Source organism: Fistularia commersonii, chromosome 16 (genome assembly GCF_037954325.1).
Source record: "Fistularia commersonii isolate RoL2024-O1a breed Wild chromosome 16, RoL_Fcom_v1.0, whole genome shotgun sequence".
In the NCBI taxonomy this organism is placed as follows: Eukaryota; Metazoa; Chordata; class Actinopteri; order Syngnathiformes; family Fistulariidae; genus Fistularia; species Fistularia commersonii.
The window spans coordinates 7839237-7858424 of NC_141299.1; the positions used below are offsets into that span (position 1 = coordinate 7839237).

The window sequence follows — 19188 nt, forward strand, 5'->3', positions numbered from 1 at the left end:
TATGACCACTTTTTTTTACAAGATTTTAAGTGGAGTTAAGAGTTAGTGATCAACTGTTTAAACACCTATCAAAAATCTCAACTTTTGAGTTCAAACTTTGGTAATGAATCTATTTTTCATCTTAATAATGCAACTTCAGTGCTTGTGAGTGCTGGATGTTACAATTGAATTACTTTATCTAACTACATGAAATGCTTTTGTAAACCCATGGCATACATGCAAATTGAGAGTAACAATGCTCACCTGTGTATTGCTGTACCCCTGTGAAAGCTTGCTGTAGGGTGTCAGCAGCGGTTGGACTTTGGGTAGAGTAGGGCGGCAGACCGTTAGTGTACACAGTCTCCACAGCAGGGTGTCCATTGGGCTGATGAGGGATTCCAGTGAATCCATTAACGATGGGCGTGACAATGCTGGGCACGGCGGAGGTGGTGATATTGGCTGGTGGAGAACTAAGACCTGCTGGGAAAAAAAAGGTTCCCTGTTACTGGATCGATGAAATTTTAATGATTAGAGCAATTGAAATATACAATGCATATATATATACGCGTACAATACATAGGTATGTTTGCAGACAAACTCAGACAAGTGCACGCACACACACAAACACACACACACTAATGCAAGGATGCACCTAATGGGTGCAATGTGTGTCTGTCACATATCCACCATTTGTCGTGAGACATCCTGCAGGATAGCTTAGAAGTCAGCCAGTGAAAAATGAGCCTGTCTGTAGTGTTTGTGCTGGCTCCTACTGCTCAGAATGATGAAACCACTATGCAACCTCCAAGGCAAAAAAAAAAAAAAGGAAAAAAGAAAAGATATGGACTAGACAGAAGTGATTACAGGAGAAGATTTTCTTGAACAAGCAGGTAGCAAAACATAAAGATGCCTCTTGCCTTTATTCATCATAAAAAAAAATAGTAGGTGGCAGTTTGACAAATGGGTGGGTCATAACATATATGGTGTATGCCTGAAAGGCAGAGGCAGGGTGGGTCATGAGTGGAATCGAAATTGGATGCTCCCTGTCCTCTCTCATTCAATGCATTTAAAAAGGGCCCTCCTTTGAAAAGTGTTTCCAATTATGATGGGAACGTCAAAGTACCCATATTGAGCTGAATCTTGCTGCGTGATGGCCTCTCTTAAAGGGCTGCTTCGTGGCAAAGCATCCTAGCTTGTTGAAGTACTGCTCCCTGGAGGACCGCCTCTCAATCTGAAATCCTTTTCTTTGATTGGACTGAAAGCCAAAAGGTTGCCACAGAAACCCCACCGCATGTCATTTGTGTTGTGCTCCTCTAGTGTGCTGCTTTAGTAAAGAACCTGTCACCAGTTAGGGTAAACAATCTCATCCATTGCACACTGATATTTATGCTAATGCACTTGTAAATATGCTGTACATCACATGCCTAACCCTTCAACGACAGAGTCACATCATCTACATATCCATAAGGAATAGCCTTTCTTTTTTCCAAATCTCCTCTCCTCGGCTCTCCGGCATTTAAGCCATGACGAGCCTAACAGTCAGGCAGGCAGCTGGAGCAACCAAGGGAATTATCTTGGTCCAGTGAGAGCTTTTGTGTCTTTTGCACTGGTTCACTACTTTTTTTTATTTATTTTTTTATTTTTTAGCCTCCCAACGATTGCTTGTTTCCTGTGGGTCTGTGATGAATTGGACTGCAGCTTCAACCCATTCTCCTACCAGGACCCAAGAGACTGCCGCTCCTATTCTGAGGGGCTAGAGACAGCTAGTCTGCTCTGGCCACACGCGCTCTACTGCACTGGCACATAATGCACCCTCTCCATCATCAGACAAATTCATTTTCCTAGGCTTAACTGTGTTGTGGGAGCTAGCATCCATGTATGTCTAGGAGTAGCTGAAGTAGTAGCTAGTAGTATCATATGTCTTTAACCTACTATTACAAAGGTTTGGGAGTCCATGACTGTGAGGACCTGTCTTATGTTGTAATGAAGCAATATTTCCCATAAAGTCTTAGATATAACATTCAAGCTTTGTGGTTTAGTATGCTCACGATATGATAATCACTGAATGAACAGAAGTGAGGTTGTTTTTGTTTTTATATCCCTATGCACACAAGAATTTGTAAACCTCTGTTTTTTCTTTCAGGCACGCCTTCATGATATGAAATAAATTCCTTTTCAAAGTGATCAATAATGGAAACAAAGGAGCACATCTTGACAGCTTTTCCAAATATGTAGCTCAGCAAGGGATCAAAAAAAGGGTCTTTTCCACCTTCCTTTTATTTATCAATCTATCCATTATCTACCACTTATACAACACTAAAGGTCACAGGGGATGCAGGAGCCTATCCTAGCTGCCATCAGGCAAGAGGCCGCCTGCTGCCTGGACTGGTCGACAATCAATCCCAGGGTCACAACCTCTCATCCCGTCATTCACACATGCGGGGCATTTTTTTTCCCAATTAACCTTCTGCATGATTTGGGACTGTGGAAGGGAGCCAGAGGAATTTTTTTCATGTCACTTAAGTCTTATGCCTTTCAAGGCATTCAGTTACAAAAGTACAGAGTTGTTAAGGTGAATTTCATACTACCCATTTTAGGAGCCAAAGAAAAAATTTGTGACAAATATAATTGATGGGGGCCACTGAGACGAGTCATGTTATTAAGATGGACCTATCACAGCAGGAAAGAGCTGTAGGTGATGTAAAAATAGTGAGATATCTTTGCAAACATTTGAACATAGAACAAAATATGAAGTGGCTATCGCTTGGTAGCTTCATTCAATCTGATAACTAAATGGCAGGAAATACAACAGATGGAGGGTTATATGTAATGTTGTGAAAAATTGTTTAATAACCAACAAAACCTTTTGTAAACAACACCTCACCCAATAAAACAATGATTACATGAGAAAGGCTTTTATGAAGTCATCATCTTTGCCATTTCTGTCACATTAGTGCAATCTCAGCAAGAATACGCAGAACATTTTCCTCTCAGCTGCAATGGGGAAGTATTTCCTTCTATCCTGAACTAGGAAATAACAAGACATTTTCATTTTATACCTCCATGGTCATATAATATTTGCATTGTGGGGAATTTTATTCATAGGCTGTTTACAATGCCCACAAGAGTGCCAATATACATGTGGCTGTCAGTGTATGCAGCATATTGGCCTGTAATAATGACATGCTACTCCTCTCTGGAATGGCTGAAGACGAAGCTGTAGGATAGCTGATTACATATTCTATGTTGCTTGCTCTTATCTATCACTTTCCCATTTTTACTAACGCTTGAAAAAGTCTGCATTGTAAAACAGTGTGTGTGTGTGTGTGTGTGTGTGTGTGTGTGTCATATATTCAAAACTAATGTTCTATGTGCAAAATTACATATTCTCACAGACTTGCATCTTGTGGTGAATGGCTCACAAAATAAGTCTTCAAATGTGACAGAAGTTTTTATTATGCTAATTATACATTCAAGTGAAGCAGGAATCCCATACCCATAATGGATATTGTAGTCATTAAACCCATAAGAGCAGACTTTTGCTGGAGCAAGTAATAAGCACTCAATACGGATACTTTAATCCAGCTGATTTAAATTATGATGTCTGTGTTGTCCTCAAGAAGACAATTATAAATTTGACTATGGCAATAGCACCTTGCTTTTGGGTTGAATACAGCTATTTAGATAGTATTTGTGAGAGAAGCCAAACCTGACTTAACCTCAACCTTTTCAGGGCAATCAGAAGGGTTTTTATTTTCTTAAATATCTTTGGAATCTAATTTGCCTTCTTGCAAGTAAAGTAGGAGACTCCGTGGGCAGTAACAGTCTGATCAGTTGCAGTATGCACTCTCTCCTTTGTGTGGTGTGGGCAACTCCAAGATTATAAATAACCAAATCTAATCCAAATGTTGTCTTTCGTGCATACAAGTGAGCTCACAATTATTTGGTAAGATTGACAAGGTTAGGCCCATATAAGCCAAGACTATTTAAAAACTAATGTATCATATACTGTATGTCTTGCCCTGGATAAATTTGTTTTAGCACAAGTCTGTTCTGTGTTATGTGCTGTTTCAATATCAGGCCTTGGGGGAAAATCTGATCTTTTCGGGCTTATTGTTGTGAATTTTTCCTTTTTTCTCACTTTGCAAATCCAATATTAGAGGAACTGCTGTAACTAAAAGATATATATGATGAGGTTTGGTCAGAAATGCTTTGGCCAGGCTCATCATCTTGCTGATGTTAGCAAATTTCTGAACCACTCTATAACATCACCTGAAGTGTAATTTAGTGAGAACAATAAGTCTTGCACGAGGAACAGATTCATATCTGAAGAGGAATGTTTTCAGTTTAGGTGAAGAACCAATGCGAGCTTTCAAATGGTCCAACTACATTAGCATCAACATAAATCACAAATCATAATCTCTATTAGGGTGAGATGGCAATATAGTTGCTCTGATCTTTAGCTGAGGGTATGTCTAAAGCAGATCTGTTGTCTCAGAGTGTATTACTGAGCTGGCAAGTTCTCCATTTAAAACACATCAACTTCACATTTAGGCTAAAAAATGGTGGATTAAGCCAAATACACCTCCTGCAATACTCTTGCTAAAGTCATGAATAAGATACACAACCACAAGTAAACCTGACCCACTATTCTATGTGAATTAACATGTCTGCTCGCCTTTTACATACCAACTACAGAATCTCGTCTGCCTTCAGTATTCTCCAAAATGCTGTTGAGAGACGTAAGAGCCTCCTTGATCAATATGTTGAGCAGACAAAAGGCGATCCCTCCGGATCACATATTGAGGTTAAATATGATAAATATCTCCTTGCAAACAAGATAATATGTCATGTCATCTTAACAATCACAAGAATTGCTCCAACTTTTCATAGCTCAGTACTTCAGTGCAGTCTGCTCCACTCTAGAGTCGAATGTACATATACCGCACCGATTATAACAATGTGCTTGGCTTTCGGGTCCTGGAGCCGGCCAGCTGGGCAGCTTGTAAGGCTCTGCTGCTCTTGCAGTTCCCAGCTTCCTCTTTGCAGACCAGCTTAGGTATGGCTGAGCGCTGTGGATAGGGTCTCTGAAATTATTTGCAGATCAAGGATACCTTCAGTTGTGGCAGAGTAGATTTTTCCTGGAAGTTGTGACGCGATAGGCCTGATTTGAACAGTACAATGGAAATTTTTGTTTGAAATGACAACGGTTGCTTAGGCAACAGGAGATGGGATTATACATTCTTTTCAGCAAAGGCCTTGAAAAAATACGTAATGCTAATGTTTAATGTTAGAGGCTGGTTGGTGGAGATCACACAACCGATTAAGATGCTCAGGTAATCATTTTCCAGCTGTTTTATCTTACTCCAAACATAATTGACTATGTCAATGCATTTCAGTCTAAATCGGATGTGATGCGTCACTCCTGCCCTGAATCTTCTGAATTCTCTTTTAAGGAATGTTAACAATAAGCTGTACTGCTTTTTTTCCCCACATTTCTTTTCTATTGCTTTTATTTGTAATAATTGACATCTACAGAACATGCTGGATGTGTCACAAAGGACCAGTGCAGACGGAGAAAGATCATCATGTCAAACAGCTCATTAACTTTGTGGTGTTTGTCACCATGGAGGTGTTCTGCATCAGTGGTGTAACAACGTAAGAATCCAGCTGGCATATTGTGCCCCATCCAACCTGACTATGAGTGAGTTGTGTCTCACTGTGAAGAATCTGCATTATATTTTCCGTGCAGCTTCTTACACATGTGCATTTTGAAAGCGAAGTTGATCCAACAACAGAACATTAGATTATGCTCTTCTCACATCTTACTGAAGCATAATTGACACGCATTCCTCACCAAACACACAGCTGGATTCACAGCCTTCTGTCTCATTCTTTCACTCATTGCTCAAACCACCCACCCCTTCCACTGTTACTCCAGCACTCTCAACCCGTTTGTGTAACTTTTATTCTTCTGCAGGGCTCAGGGAGTGGCACCTGGTGAACATTATTTTCAAAAAGCATCATCATGCACCATTGTAAGGATATATGCTCAAATCAGCTGACCATCTGGCAAACGGATGTGCACCATCAAGATTAAATGCCTTGCATCTGTTGATCACATGGATGCCTCATTGTTTTCCGAGTAACACCCTTAACCTCTGAGTCTCTTTGTGATTTGGTTTGGTCTCACAGACTGTTCTTTAATGGTTGTGAGGTCATATGGCCCATACATATAAAATATAAATGTCACACAGTTGAGCTGAGATTGGGCTGCGTTCATCAAGTAAGGTACCACTTATGCTTTTAGATATTATAGAGCAGCATACGCCATTTACAAATGCAGTAATGTGCATTTGAATTTAATTATTAAATCAAACCAGTGCCGAAGTCAGGAATGAAAGATCTCTAAAATGCTAAAAAGGATTCTGATATTACAATAAATTATTCCTCTGACTTGTGGAGGACATCTTACAGTCTCTCAGTAGTATCAGAGGCTCTTGGCCTTGTTGTGCAGACAGCCTTGCCAGTATTGTTATGTATTCTATCAATGAACTCTAAATAAGTCATAGCCATTGGTGTGAGAGAGGGAAAAAAGAATGGCTGTGTACGCTTCAGCAGCAAGCTTCACTGCTAGTCCTGTGGCTGTTGGCAGCACAAACTCAAATTAATGAACAAAGAAGGGGGAAATAAAACATTTCATATTTATGACAGTCCTTGAAAATTCATGAAAGCCTTGCTTTCTCTGAAGGATTAATGATATATTACATTCAATAATAAAAGGTAATCAGTAGACTGTAGCTTACACAGGGGCTTTTTTGAAAGCAGATAAATGGCACCACTTCACTCACACCAGATTCACACTTTCTCTCACCTATCTTCCCTTTTCTCTTTCTCAGTCTCTCTGTAACAAACACAAGTGCGATTTCTGTTCCCTTGGCTAGAGTACACAATACCAAACACAATTCAGCAAAACCGACTATTGAATACAGAGCTGATTCTGCCATTTGTGACAGTCAAATTAAGACAATAACGCTGGGGAACAAAAAATTATGAAAACGCAACTGTATTCAAAGAGAATAAGGGAGATGAAGAGACAAAGAGAAAGAGTGTGTTTGTGTGACACAGAGAGAGCGCTCGTGAGAGAGAGAGAGATGGTTTCTTGCAATACAGTTGCACCATCTTTCATCACCAGAATTATGTTTCAAAATACAGGTATTCAACCTGAACACAAACAACTGAATGGCAACGCTGTCAAAATTATACTTATCAAAACAGGCTTCTTATAAAGATGGAGAGCAATTTTTACTAACAGTCTCTGATTGATAGTGCTCATCTAAACATGCATACTTAAAAACATCAATGTGAATATTTGACAAATTGCTCTGTCCTCTGGTTACGCTCCCCTACATTAACAATGACGGCATATATACTGTGGACATTCCTTGTTACAAGCATATTTCATCATCCTCCTTTCTCTACATGTTGTCCTGCAGCAGTATGCGAAGTCATGCTTGATAAAAAGGTTAATAAGGGTTGTGCTACATTGATTTCTACACCTGGTTTGCTATCTGTTCTGTGTATCCTAAATATACTGACAGTAGTGGAGAAAATGAAGCCAGTCTAAACAGGCAGAGTTAGAAAAAAATTTATTTCTATATTTATATATCAAACAAACAAAAAGAAAACCGCATGTCCTTTCTTTGTTTATATGGATAAAAGCTGAACTTAATCTCCCCTGCAGAAACCACAGTGCTGAAAGATTTTGATGTAAAACAGCTAAGTTTGTAGCGAAAAGCCGGATCCCTATTTCTTTTATGATGGCTGGAAAGAAAATCCATAACAGGCCTTGTTGTATGGTAAAGTCCTAGCTGATGCTGATTGGTTAAAAGTTGGCAAAGTCATCACATTAAACACTTTGTACGGCAATGTTGACAAAGCAGGTAAGAAGAGCACAACAAAGACTTGGATTCTGTATTATTTATTTCACTTCTTGCATTTGTTGAGTGAAGGATCTTTAAGTTTCCTCTGTCTCAATGCTGAATAAGCAAATATTATGCAGTGGGTAGGTATTTCAAAGACCGTCCCGTCCTTCTGTAATGTATCTACAGAGGATGTGTTTGTTATGGAAAACAAACCCAACTATATTCAGATCATGCGTGAGTGCTTCAAAACGCAAGGTCAAAATACTGCAGGGAAATTAGCGTCTTATCTATAAACACACTTATTGATATTCTTTATTTTGCTGTGACTATCATCAAATACTGTCTGCATTCATAAACAACATAAACATGCAAATCCCTCTGACTGTACTTTTTGTCTTTTTCTCTCCTGTGGAATAATTTTGGATTACCAGTAGAGAAGCACACTTCTGGCCTTGCTGCAGCCCTACTTTTTTGTTTTCAAACCAAGAGTGTGCCTCAAAGACACACACACACACACACACACACACATACACACACACACACACACACAGAAATGCACATGCACATGCGAACACTAATACTAATTGACCTTCTCTGACAACCTGGCTGTATGAGTAAGTACACTCAAATACACATAAAGCCCACTTGTTTCAGAATCAGGCACATAAAAACCATGCCAATCATTCTATATCACCCTCATCCTAAGCACACACACACACGCATACACACACACACACACACACACACAAAAACATAAATCCACAACAGGAAAGGGAATGAAACTGAGTGCTCACCCAAGGTATGATGAAACTCACCCGACACCGGGGTCATGGGGGTGGGCGGGAGGTTGTTGATGTTGAGCGCCCCCATCTGGTGGATCTGTGTGGCAGGGAATGCCACACTGGGTGTGAGGTAACCTCCGTGGCTTGCTGCCATGATGGCTGCCTGCTGCTGCATGAGCTAAACAAGAGGGACATGGAAAAATGGGTGGGGGACAGGAGGGTCAAGTGGGATGATGCAAGAGACAATGGAGTAGAGCAGATAGCAAAGCAGCAAATGGGAGGACAGATGGAAATACAAAAATATGTAGGAGGGAAGGAATGGGACAAAAGTGTGAGGGGGAGAGCGAGAGAGGCGAGCCGAACATAGAGCAGGGTAGATGTATGTTTGGATTGATGGATGGATAGTGCGTTGAAAATACAGAGAAAGTAGAGCAGAATAAAAGAAAGGGAAGAAAAAAGAAGCCTGTCAACCTATATTTAGTGATTCTGTCTATTCTCCCTGCAGGGAGCCTGTCACCAGTTGCAGAAACGATTTAAAAGCTGTCTGTTAGGCTCCTTCAAATCAAGACATTGACATGAGCACATTATCTCTATGCACAGGAAACAGGTACAGGTATGCTTAAGAGTTGCAAAATGCTTTTTCCATATAATTGTCAAAATACATGGTTTTGCTCCATGCAAACACAGCAGACATCGCAAAGCCTCTTCTATGATTCTATAGACTAATCTTTCCTTATGGTGATAAATATGGCAATGCTCAATCACTGTAGCCTCATATCCATCTGTCCATCAATCACGGTGGATGCTGGAACCTATCCAAGGTGCCATTGGACAAAAGGTGTTTTGTCTGTATTAAAATATACATTTTGGAGTGTAGAGACTCAGGTGGTAAGAGTGGTCATCTCAGAACTGAATGTTTCTGGTTCAATTCCTAGCCTGTCGAAGTGTTGTTGAACGAGACACTCCACTGACCAGAGCGGCGGCCTGCTGCTAATGGTTTATCCATGATGTAAAATTGCTATTTCAATTTCACGCAAGGACTTAAGAAAATATTCAATGTTAAAAAGTAATATCTCAAACCACATACTGTATTTGCGGGCTATGTTAGCAGAGATTCGACCAATAGAAAACTGGGAAAATTCCAACTCTCTTTTGCACTGCAAATTGCTGTAGGGAACACAACTATTTCCAAAACAGTTAGAACTGCACTTTAGCTTTGTGTCCTGAAGTTATCAACAGTAACACAACTGTGGCTCAGATTTTTATAATAGAGTCCATCACAAAATTAAAGCGGTCGTATATTTCTCCCATAGGAAAACCTCACAAGATGATAGAATCAATACTCTTTCATTCACTCCCGATTTCTATTTAACATGAGTGAGAGCTGAAACTACTTTCCATCAAATTTAGCCGATAGTGTTTTTCCATTTGCATAAGGCATTTGTACATGCACTACTTTCCTGTGCACACAACGCCGACACGAATACACACAAGCAGACTCTACGTACACACCACATGCATGGAGACCAATACTACCCATTTGGTGTTTTTGCACTCAGCTTAAAGCAAACCACATGCTGAATGCTTAATTCAGAACAAAATCTATCATTGCACAATGGGTTTTGCAGTTTGCGAACCAGCGGGTTCACCCAGGGAATCAATAATCTTTTGCAGGCTGTGTAGCTGCAAATCAGGCATGCAGACCTGTGTGGTATTAGAATACAAACAAAGCTGGACCATACTCTTGCTCCCATCCCTGCATCTCTTTAATACTCCATGGCAACTATTTGACAGGAGAGCTAATGATCACTATGGCCTGAGACTGACTCATATAAACACAAATCAAATTCCTCTGCAACTAGAACTAATTCTAATGATGGGATTGTTAGACAGTGGAGGTACGCAATGCAACTCTGCTTGTACTTGAAATGGGATCCTGCAATATAAAAACCAATTATTTTCTCTCAGTGCCCCTGTCAGGTAACCTAGAAGTGGCTGTCCTGCTGCAGAATGCCCGACGTTGGCACCTCATCCATTAGCCACATGCCTAGCTGTGGCTATCTATTAACGCCTTTTGTAATTTGCATAATTTTATCAATGTGACAAATGGGGATCATCCGTTTCCTTCCAAATAAGATAAATTAGACCCTTTAGGAGGGCATGGCTGCAAGGGATGGCGAGGCAACAAGAAACTGAACAAAAGAAATGACATTGATACAAACAAAGGTCTGCAGGATCCAGGGCTCTCTTGCTATGGCAGTTTTGGTGACTGGCCCCACTATTATATATTGGACAACAGGATGACAGGGTTGACTGGGATGTCATACCAAAATTAACACACTGTCATGTAACATTTTTTTCTTTCGGTTTACTACTTTCACCGATGAATGAGAAGACTAGACTCTGGGCTGATTCATTCAAACTTTTTGTTGCTGATATAAAGCATTATAACTTCATGCTTCATTAATTTAACATTTCCAACAGAGTACACATACACACATTTGTGTGTGTGGCTTTGTGTCACAAACATATCCGAAATCTGGCTACTTAACAATGCAAAAGCAAAATGGAAAGCAGTGATGATTTTACAGAGACAAAACCATTATCTTCGCTTCTGTTTCCAAATCTAAATCTGTGCAACCGAATTTTAAAGTGCTGCTTGAACATTTATATATGCTTTACTTGTGTATTTGTGTGTATAGATGCAGAGCGAGAGAGAGAGAGAGACAGACAAAGACAGAAAGGGAGTAAGAGAGTTAGAGAGAGAGAGAGAGAATAAAGTGCTGAAAAACAGTGTAGTTGTGCTGGTAAAGGTATTCGAAGTCGTTTCAATTTGCTTTCCATTAATTTTTCCATTTTTCTCTGAGAATTTCAAAAGCATCATATTAGAACTTCATTCCCATATAATTATTTATGCTCTGCCTCAAAGACGGCAAATGTCTCTGTGGAGAAAAACTGAGACTCCATCATCACTGACATAACCTTCTCCACTCTCCTCTTGGAGAGAAAAGAGCCGAGAAGAAAAGGCAGACAAAAACAAGGGGAACAAAAAAGAAGCATGTCAGATGAAAGGGAGCAAAGAAAGTTGCCTGGGCTACAGCAGCATTCATTTAGTATCAGACATCTGCTTTTTATTACAACCTGATGGCATTACTCTCCCATGGTGCCAGCAGGCAATCACCTCTTTATCACATGGCAATTATCTCTGTAGCGCTGCTCTGTGACTCGCTGACTCTCAACACTGTCACATGTGAACCCTTATAGCCCAACCAGCTGGGGATGGAGGGAGAAGGCAAGTGACAAAGTAGTAGAAAAGACTTGGAAAGAGATGGAAAGAGAGAAATTGTGTGTGTGTGTGTGTGTGTGTGTGTGTGTGAGTGTGTGTGTTGAGGGGCAGTGGGGAAAATGAGAACTAAAAAAGGCTGAGGCCTCAAGCTCAAGGGCCTAGTTTGTTACCCCTATACTAACCAGGTGCATTTCCACAAAAAAATATTTAAATCCTTTTTTTTTTTTAATCTTTTACCTTTTTTAATCTCTACTGCTTTTTGTAAGGTGTGAACACAATCAGGTACTGTCAAGAAACAGTCTTTACAACTTTAAGACAGCTAAACCAGGTCACACATATTTAGTGTGTGTGAGGTCATCTTTTATCATGGTGTCATGTGTGTGTGATGCTGAAAAATGAGAATGGATCCCTCCGACAGGGGGAGATGTTTCCTTATGGGAGTTTACAGTCCTCCTACTTCTCCCTCTCTTCTACCCACACACAGCCACTTTTAGCTGTAAGTTGAACCGTTCTCTCTCCTCTCATTCATCTATCGCTCTCGTAGTTTGATGCATCTTTTGAGAAAGCGAGTTGCTTGAGGTCCCTACAAGTCTAAAAGTTCTCGCACGTGAAGAGAACAAACAAAAAACACACAGGGTTTCATAAAGAGATGTGGTTATGGAAAACACGGGAAGAAACACATCCTGTAAGAAATCTCATTATATATAAATTTGATATATGTGTCTTAAGCATGAAATTTAATCAAAGCTGGTTTTAGTCTTTCGAGCTCTATATCACTCACTGCACCGGAAGACAACATGGAGTTTTGCTCGTAGCTCTCATCCTGCTTATGTTTTATGAAATCACCTTTTTGCAAAGATGTATCTTGTCAGAGTACACCGGTGTCTGTGTCTATCAAAAAAATAGACATTTCTCAATTTTGTTAGTGTTGTACCTCAACAATTTGTGTTCATAACCCCTCCTTCTCCTGGTTTGACTAAAATCCAATTTACTGGCTGTCAGCTCAACTCTATAATCCTATCCACTGCTGTAGTGGAGAGGTAGCGCTTTGAATTTACCATTTACAGTACTTCTTGGTTATAGCTATATATACCATCTTTCCCCACCTCTGTATTCTATGCTTTGCTACCTCCTCTTCTTTTGGCCAGTGCATATGGAGAGTAGGCGCGCATGTAGTGTGTCTTTGGAGATAAAGTCCTTTTTCTGTCACTGCAGGTTTTTCGTCTTTGGGGAACGTGTGTAGTTTATCTGTCCATAAAGAAAAATTTATCGTATCACTTCAGCACATTCCCTGTGGCTTTAAGAGAATCAAGGCAATAAAACATATCCCCAACCAGCACCAAAGACACTAATGTAATTATAACCACTGTGCATCCAAACCAAATATCCATACTAAAGAGAACTATTTTACTCCCCTTTTATTCAAAATCATCAGGTACTCAAGCAGTCAGAACCAGATTTGGATTAATTAAATAAATCATAGGCAGAATGCAGATTGAAGAACCTTGCAGATATCCATTACTGCCACTTGTGCACTCCTTACTGAATCAAAAGTTGGTGAGAGCTTATCTCCAAGGTTCCTTTGCTTTCCGGTTTCTCCACAGACTTGGTTTATTTTTGCTGAATTCATTATATGGAGGTACAATTCCTCTGGAGTGCCTGTGATTCATAACAATAATACAAGGGTAATTTCACCTTCACTAACATCATTCATGCTGTAAAATCTTTGCGTTGAGAAACCACATATATGCAATGCCTCCTTTAGATTTAATGGTAATTGATTCTCTTTAATGTCGATTATCCGCGTCGCCCCTATTACTCTCACTCTGAAATCGTCATTTCGTTCTTTGTCGTGTGCGTAACAGAAAGGCGAGAAAAAGAAAAAGAGCTTGCGGGGAGCATGGTATGTCTGGGTGTGTATGTTCTTGTATGGGTCTGCATGAGTTGACACGGGTCTCTGCTACTGTAAATGGGAGTCATGGACAACCTGAGTGGGACACAATGGCCTCCCGGTAGACTGCCACTACCTCAGCCACCCTTTAAACATTTGCATTTCTTCACATTTACTGGGAAAGGACTGCATTTCATGAATGGTAATGAAGGTGGGATTTTTAGTGGAGAGCACACAAGAGATGGCCTCGCAATTACTCTGGGATGGTCAATTTGCACATCTCAAACCATGTCCCATGGCTGTGATATGAAAATGAGTGCAATGGATAACCCCGCAAGACCTAGCAAAAGTCAACAATTAATTCTGGCATTTTGAAACCACAAAAAAATTAAATAAACATACATATGTTTAACCCTGAGTTAAAAAAAAAAGAAAAAGAAGGTGTTCTGATTTCCATGTATATAGGAACTGCAAACATTTATGGGACATAGTAAAATCTACATTCATGCAATGTGTTGTGATAGAGTTTTATCTCTCCACCGAGTGTAAAGATATTCTGAAACTCATTTTGACTTGCTTTAAGTAGGTTATGCGCGTGGCTGTTCCCTCATAAAGGGCGGCACATATGTTCGCTACCTCAGCATAGAAGAAGAAAGTTTTTAGCAGAGAGGCTGCCCGTTGAATATTCTCAACTCTGCCCCCTCAAGCCTCTCGCAGGCCCAGAGGGAAGGTGGTAAAACGGGTAGAGGGGTGCATGGGGAAAGGGACTGCATAGGTTGTCTGAAGTCATCAAAGAGCCAGGGGTCTGCTATGCATGTATGGTTTCATGCCCTGAGGAGGAATCTGGTGTGTGTGAGGTAGGGAGAAGAGAGAAGCTGATGTAGGGGTTTTGGGGAAGAGACTAACTGAATGTGCATCTTTACATGCAGATTGTAGAGAAAGCCTGGTTTTAATGAAATTATGTCCTGCTGAGAATGAGAGGAAATAGATGCTCTGTTGGCAATGGTGAGTATTCAGAGATATATTCTGAATTATAGCACTGTTTAAAATGAAAAAAATCACAGTAGAAACAAGCGCAGTGATCAACTCAAATAGGTACAAAAGGACAGGAGGAAGCTTGTGAAATGAAAGTGAATTCCAAAGTACAACAAGGCCCTGTACCATGCCCCCATATAAAATGTAATATTTATCCTGGTAATAAACAGGGTTACACCCAAGTATTGAAATTCTGATAAATAAACGGATGGAAAAATAATAAGAAAACAAAATAAAGAAAAAAAAATGTAATCATACATATATATATCTATATGTGCAGAGACATACCTATGTGGAACTATCATGATATATTCATGTCAGCAACGTAGAAACAGTTGCAAGCAAAAAGCTACGAAACTTTAATTATACTGTAGAGAAAAAAGTTAATTAAAGAAATTACTGGGGGAAAGCTCATTTAGTACAGTGGAAGGTATAAGAGCACAAAAGTCATATCATAAAATATCAGTTAAATATAAACAAGTCCTTAAAATATACAGTACATAAAGTGTTTGTGTAGGCTCCTTGAGGAGATTGTGCACTGGCAGCGGGAATAAAGGACTCCTTGAAATAGTATCTTTGCACTCAGGGGACTTTGTACCTTTGCCTCAGATGGCATCACCTCAAAAGAACTGTGAAGGCGGTGGGATGTGTCAGAAATGATATTGCCGGCCATTTTGTTCACTGAGTAGTGATTCTTGAGTGAAGTGTATGTTCAGCTTTGGATTTTGTTTTATGGGCAGACAATTTGGTGTATGCTCTACACCCAAACTAGTAAACAAGAGCTCTAAATCAGATAAAAGTCATATTTTAGATAAAGCTCTATAAAACGATACTCAAAATGTCTTTCTTAACATAGTATCCTCAAATTTTCAGACCTCTCCCCACAAAGGTCACCTACAATGGTCTGTGATGAATGCAGAGCCTAATCTGCACATCATCTTTTCTTCCTCATCAACATACTACTACTAGATCATTTTAGCTACACTTAGGTCGGTTAAAGAAATCAAATACAAAATAGAATACGGGACATCTTTAAGGGAAGACCTTCAGTAAATGAGTGCACATATATCCAGAATAAACTTTAATAACAATTTCAGCACAGTCTTCATGAATCTGGCTTGATTGTTCGGTGTTTTTGAGTTCTACAGCCTGTAGAGCCCTCGCAACCATGTCAACCAGAGCTGACAGCTGGCTTCAGTACACTACTGTTGAAGGTAAGGGGAGACCTGATTGAGGAGAATTTTTTTCAGTTACCAGGGGTGAGTCTGATTAAAAGGGTTCAAATGTTCTCAGTGGCAGAAAAAAAACATTGTTTATGTAACTGTGTTTACATGAGGACTTTTCACATTTTAAGATTTTTAATATTTCACAAGAGTTATGTTCTCTCTAGTGGCAGTGTTTATCAATATTAGCTGTATGTAGCATTTATTAATCTATTCTGTGCAGGACTACTAGCTGGAATGATAGATTTAGATTACTTTTATGAGTAATAGACGGAACAACAAAATAGCAAAGCAATTACACAATGCAAAAGAAAAAAAACATTAAGTGAAAAGGCATGTGAGAAGGTAAATCATAAACATACCAAGGAAATAATAAAATGCATTTATTGCATTAAAAGCTTTAAGTGTACACACAATAAAAAGAAAAATGTCAAAATGCTAAAAATAATATAGAATAACAAAATCAAGAACTGAATTATAATGGTGTTTTGATACATGATTTAAACTGAGGTGATTAACTTTACAAAACACTTTCGGGGAAGGTGTTCCCAATACTCAGACAAGAGCGTTTAATTAAAATTCACACTGATACGGTTTACTCAAGCAACTCAAGCAAAGGTCACCAACACCACAATGTCAGCTTGCCACTGATATTGAAATGGTAGCTGTATTAATGTCTAAATGTCGTAAACCACGCTTAAAATGTTAAATAATACCCAGGCAAATTTATCGACCAGCAGTTTGAGCAATAAAAAAAGATAAGTATCTAGAAATCCAGCCCTCTTGTCAATAAAACAATTCCTCCCAAATTGAGATTAAAACAGCAATCGTTGCCTGTTGATTTTATTCGCTTTGTTTTTACAGTTGTAAACAATTTAGCAATTGTCCCCTTTTCTTCGGCAAGGCAACTTCAATATTTTCAGTTCAAATAATAAAGTATGTTTTGCAGAGAGACATGAAGTTCAGCTAAAATTAGTTTTTAATTACTGTATAACAATTCTTTATATTATTGAAAAATAAACAGGGTAATTGAATTATTAGCAAATAAATAACAAGTGTTTCTTCTTACCTATTGTTTTTTTTTCTCTCACTTACTTTGTACTGCTAGGTACGCTATGTGAGACACTATGTGATTGATTGAGTCTGAAAGGATCTGTGGTTTAGTGTTCATGGAGGGCAAATCTGCCACATGCATGTGCTCAATCTCTTGGGTGTCTTTAACTTGCATCTCGCTCTGATAATCGTCAGTTGGCGGAGTACTTTTGAAAAATATCTGTATCCATTTTCTAAATATATTCTCTTTGCTACCACCACAGAAATTCTTCTCTGATTCATTTGTCTTTCCATCTACTTTTGTGCAGAACTCACTCCAGTTGAAATACTTCTAATGTTAAGAATGACTTATTTGACTAACTGGCATTACCATTACAGATGATTTACATCTCTTGGTCAAATATGCGGCGGCATGACAGAGAGAAAAACAGCGTGGGTTTAAACAAAAATGCTTCATTACAACTACATGAAACCCTAAAACTTGGGTCAAAAGTCTTGGTTCTGACTGTTAGTTCTGAATGCAGACCAGGTTAAACTTGAGGTGACCTTGTGTGTTTGCTGCTCAAGCACTAAACAGCAAACACAAGGGGACCTTTTGTTTGAGCCAGAATGAAAGAAAGGTTTGTTACATACTTGAGTTGTATTTCAACATTTCAACTCTTTTATTAACAAAGGGAAATTATGAGAGCCTGAATTGATAAGGAGGATTTGAATAATTAAAATGTACCACACAGCACCATAACCCACAGAGAACAAAAATGACTTTAGGATTTAAGACCTTCAGGGCCAAAGTTGTGTAAATTTTAAACACAACTGTATGAACTATCTTCTCAGACATCTTCTCAGGCAACTAATGTTAATGAAATTATAAGAAGTAATGGAATGGTTTAATAACGCATGAACCTGCAAATACTTGGCCACTTGGGGACAGCAAAAGCAAGGTGTGAATGAAGCACTGTCATAATATTCTATCAATATATCGTTTCTTTCACAAATGTATCTATTTATTTATTTGTTTGTTTGTTTGTTTGTTTGTTTGTTTGTTTGTTTGTTCAGTCTTTCCAGGTGCTTCTTAAGTTTCAACAGTATGGTGAAAAACAATCCAAATGCTGAGGGGAATTAAGGGGAACTGTAAGTTATTTTGATGAGAAATACATGCTGAGATGTAATTTTCATTTACACTGCTCTTTACTATTTGAACCTTTTTTTAGTTTCACTAACTAAAGGTATCTCACACAAAATCAACCAGTGCGCATATGGATGCTGTACTGACGGCTTAGTGGGCTACGTATGTCTTTTCCAACTCACCGCATGTGCGTAAGAGCTGTAGGTGCTGAAGGGAAGGGCAATGGCTGGGTTGAAGATGCCAAACTGGCCAACCATCTGCTGCATACGTCTGATGGTACGCTCCTTGTCCGTGTCGGCAAACTTGACCACCAAGCTAGAGGAAGCACCCTGAGGAAAATCAGAGTGGGGTTATTTTTAGCCCTGTCAGTCATAAATGAGACTCTTAACAGTTGCATCCCATCCTTGCAGTGATCATGCTTTATATAAGAGAGCTTTGAAAACACTCAGGAAGTCATTTTAATATAGAATTTATAATATGTTTTGAAAAGTCATGAAAAAGGTTTCAAAATCCAATAAATGCCAGGGAAAAAATGTTATTGGTTAATGTATCTGATTTCTCCACAAGTTCTGTTTATTATTAACAGCAGTTCTTGTTAATGTCAATAAAGAGAGAGCATACCTAATTACGTGTCAGTTTTTGCATTGTAGACACATCATTGCACATTTGTATAATTGCAGAGAACTGTGCCTCGTTGTCTTGCAATACATAAACATTACCCTGACCAAGATACGTGCAGCGTAAACATATTCAACTGCTCTGCAAGCAGATGTGCAGATGTAGACCCTCAATTCATTTAATTTGCATTTATCATACGCAAGAAGTCACTCAAGGCATAAGATCCTCGCTTTTCATAGCATCAATACTTTATATATTCCCCCAAACTCC

The 19188-nt window shown here is 39.2% G+C and overlaps 1 protein-coding gene across 3 annotated transcripts in view; it reads right to left on the reverse strand.

Moving 5' to 3' along the window:
• Positions 1–19188, reverse strand: part of celf5a (cugbp, Elav-like family member 5a) — a 199494-nt gene that overhangs the window by 10146 nt on the left and 170160 nt on the right. Inside the window, exons 6-8 of one of the 3 annotated variants that reach the window (XM_086161123.1) lie at positions 18483–18629; positions 8699–8855; positions 244–459 (exon numbers count right to left, since the gene is read on the reverse strand). In XM_086161123.1, coding sequence (XP_086017249.1) covers positions 244–459; positions 8699–8855; positions 18483–18629 — 520 coding nt within the window. Of the gene's footprint in view, positions 1–243; positions 460–8698; positions 8865–18482; positions 18630–19188 lie in introns of all 3 variants that reach the window. The other 2 variants (XM_086161124.1, XM_086161125.1) reach the window with 2 other exon arrangements.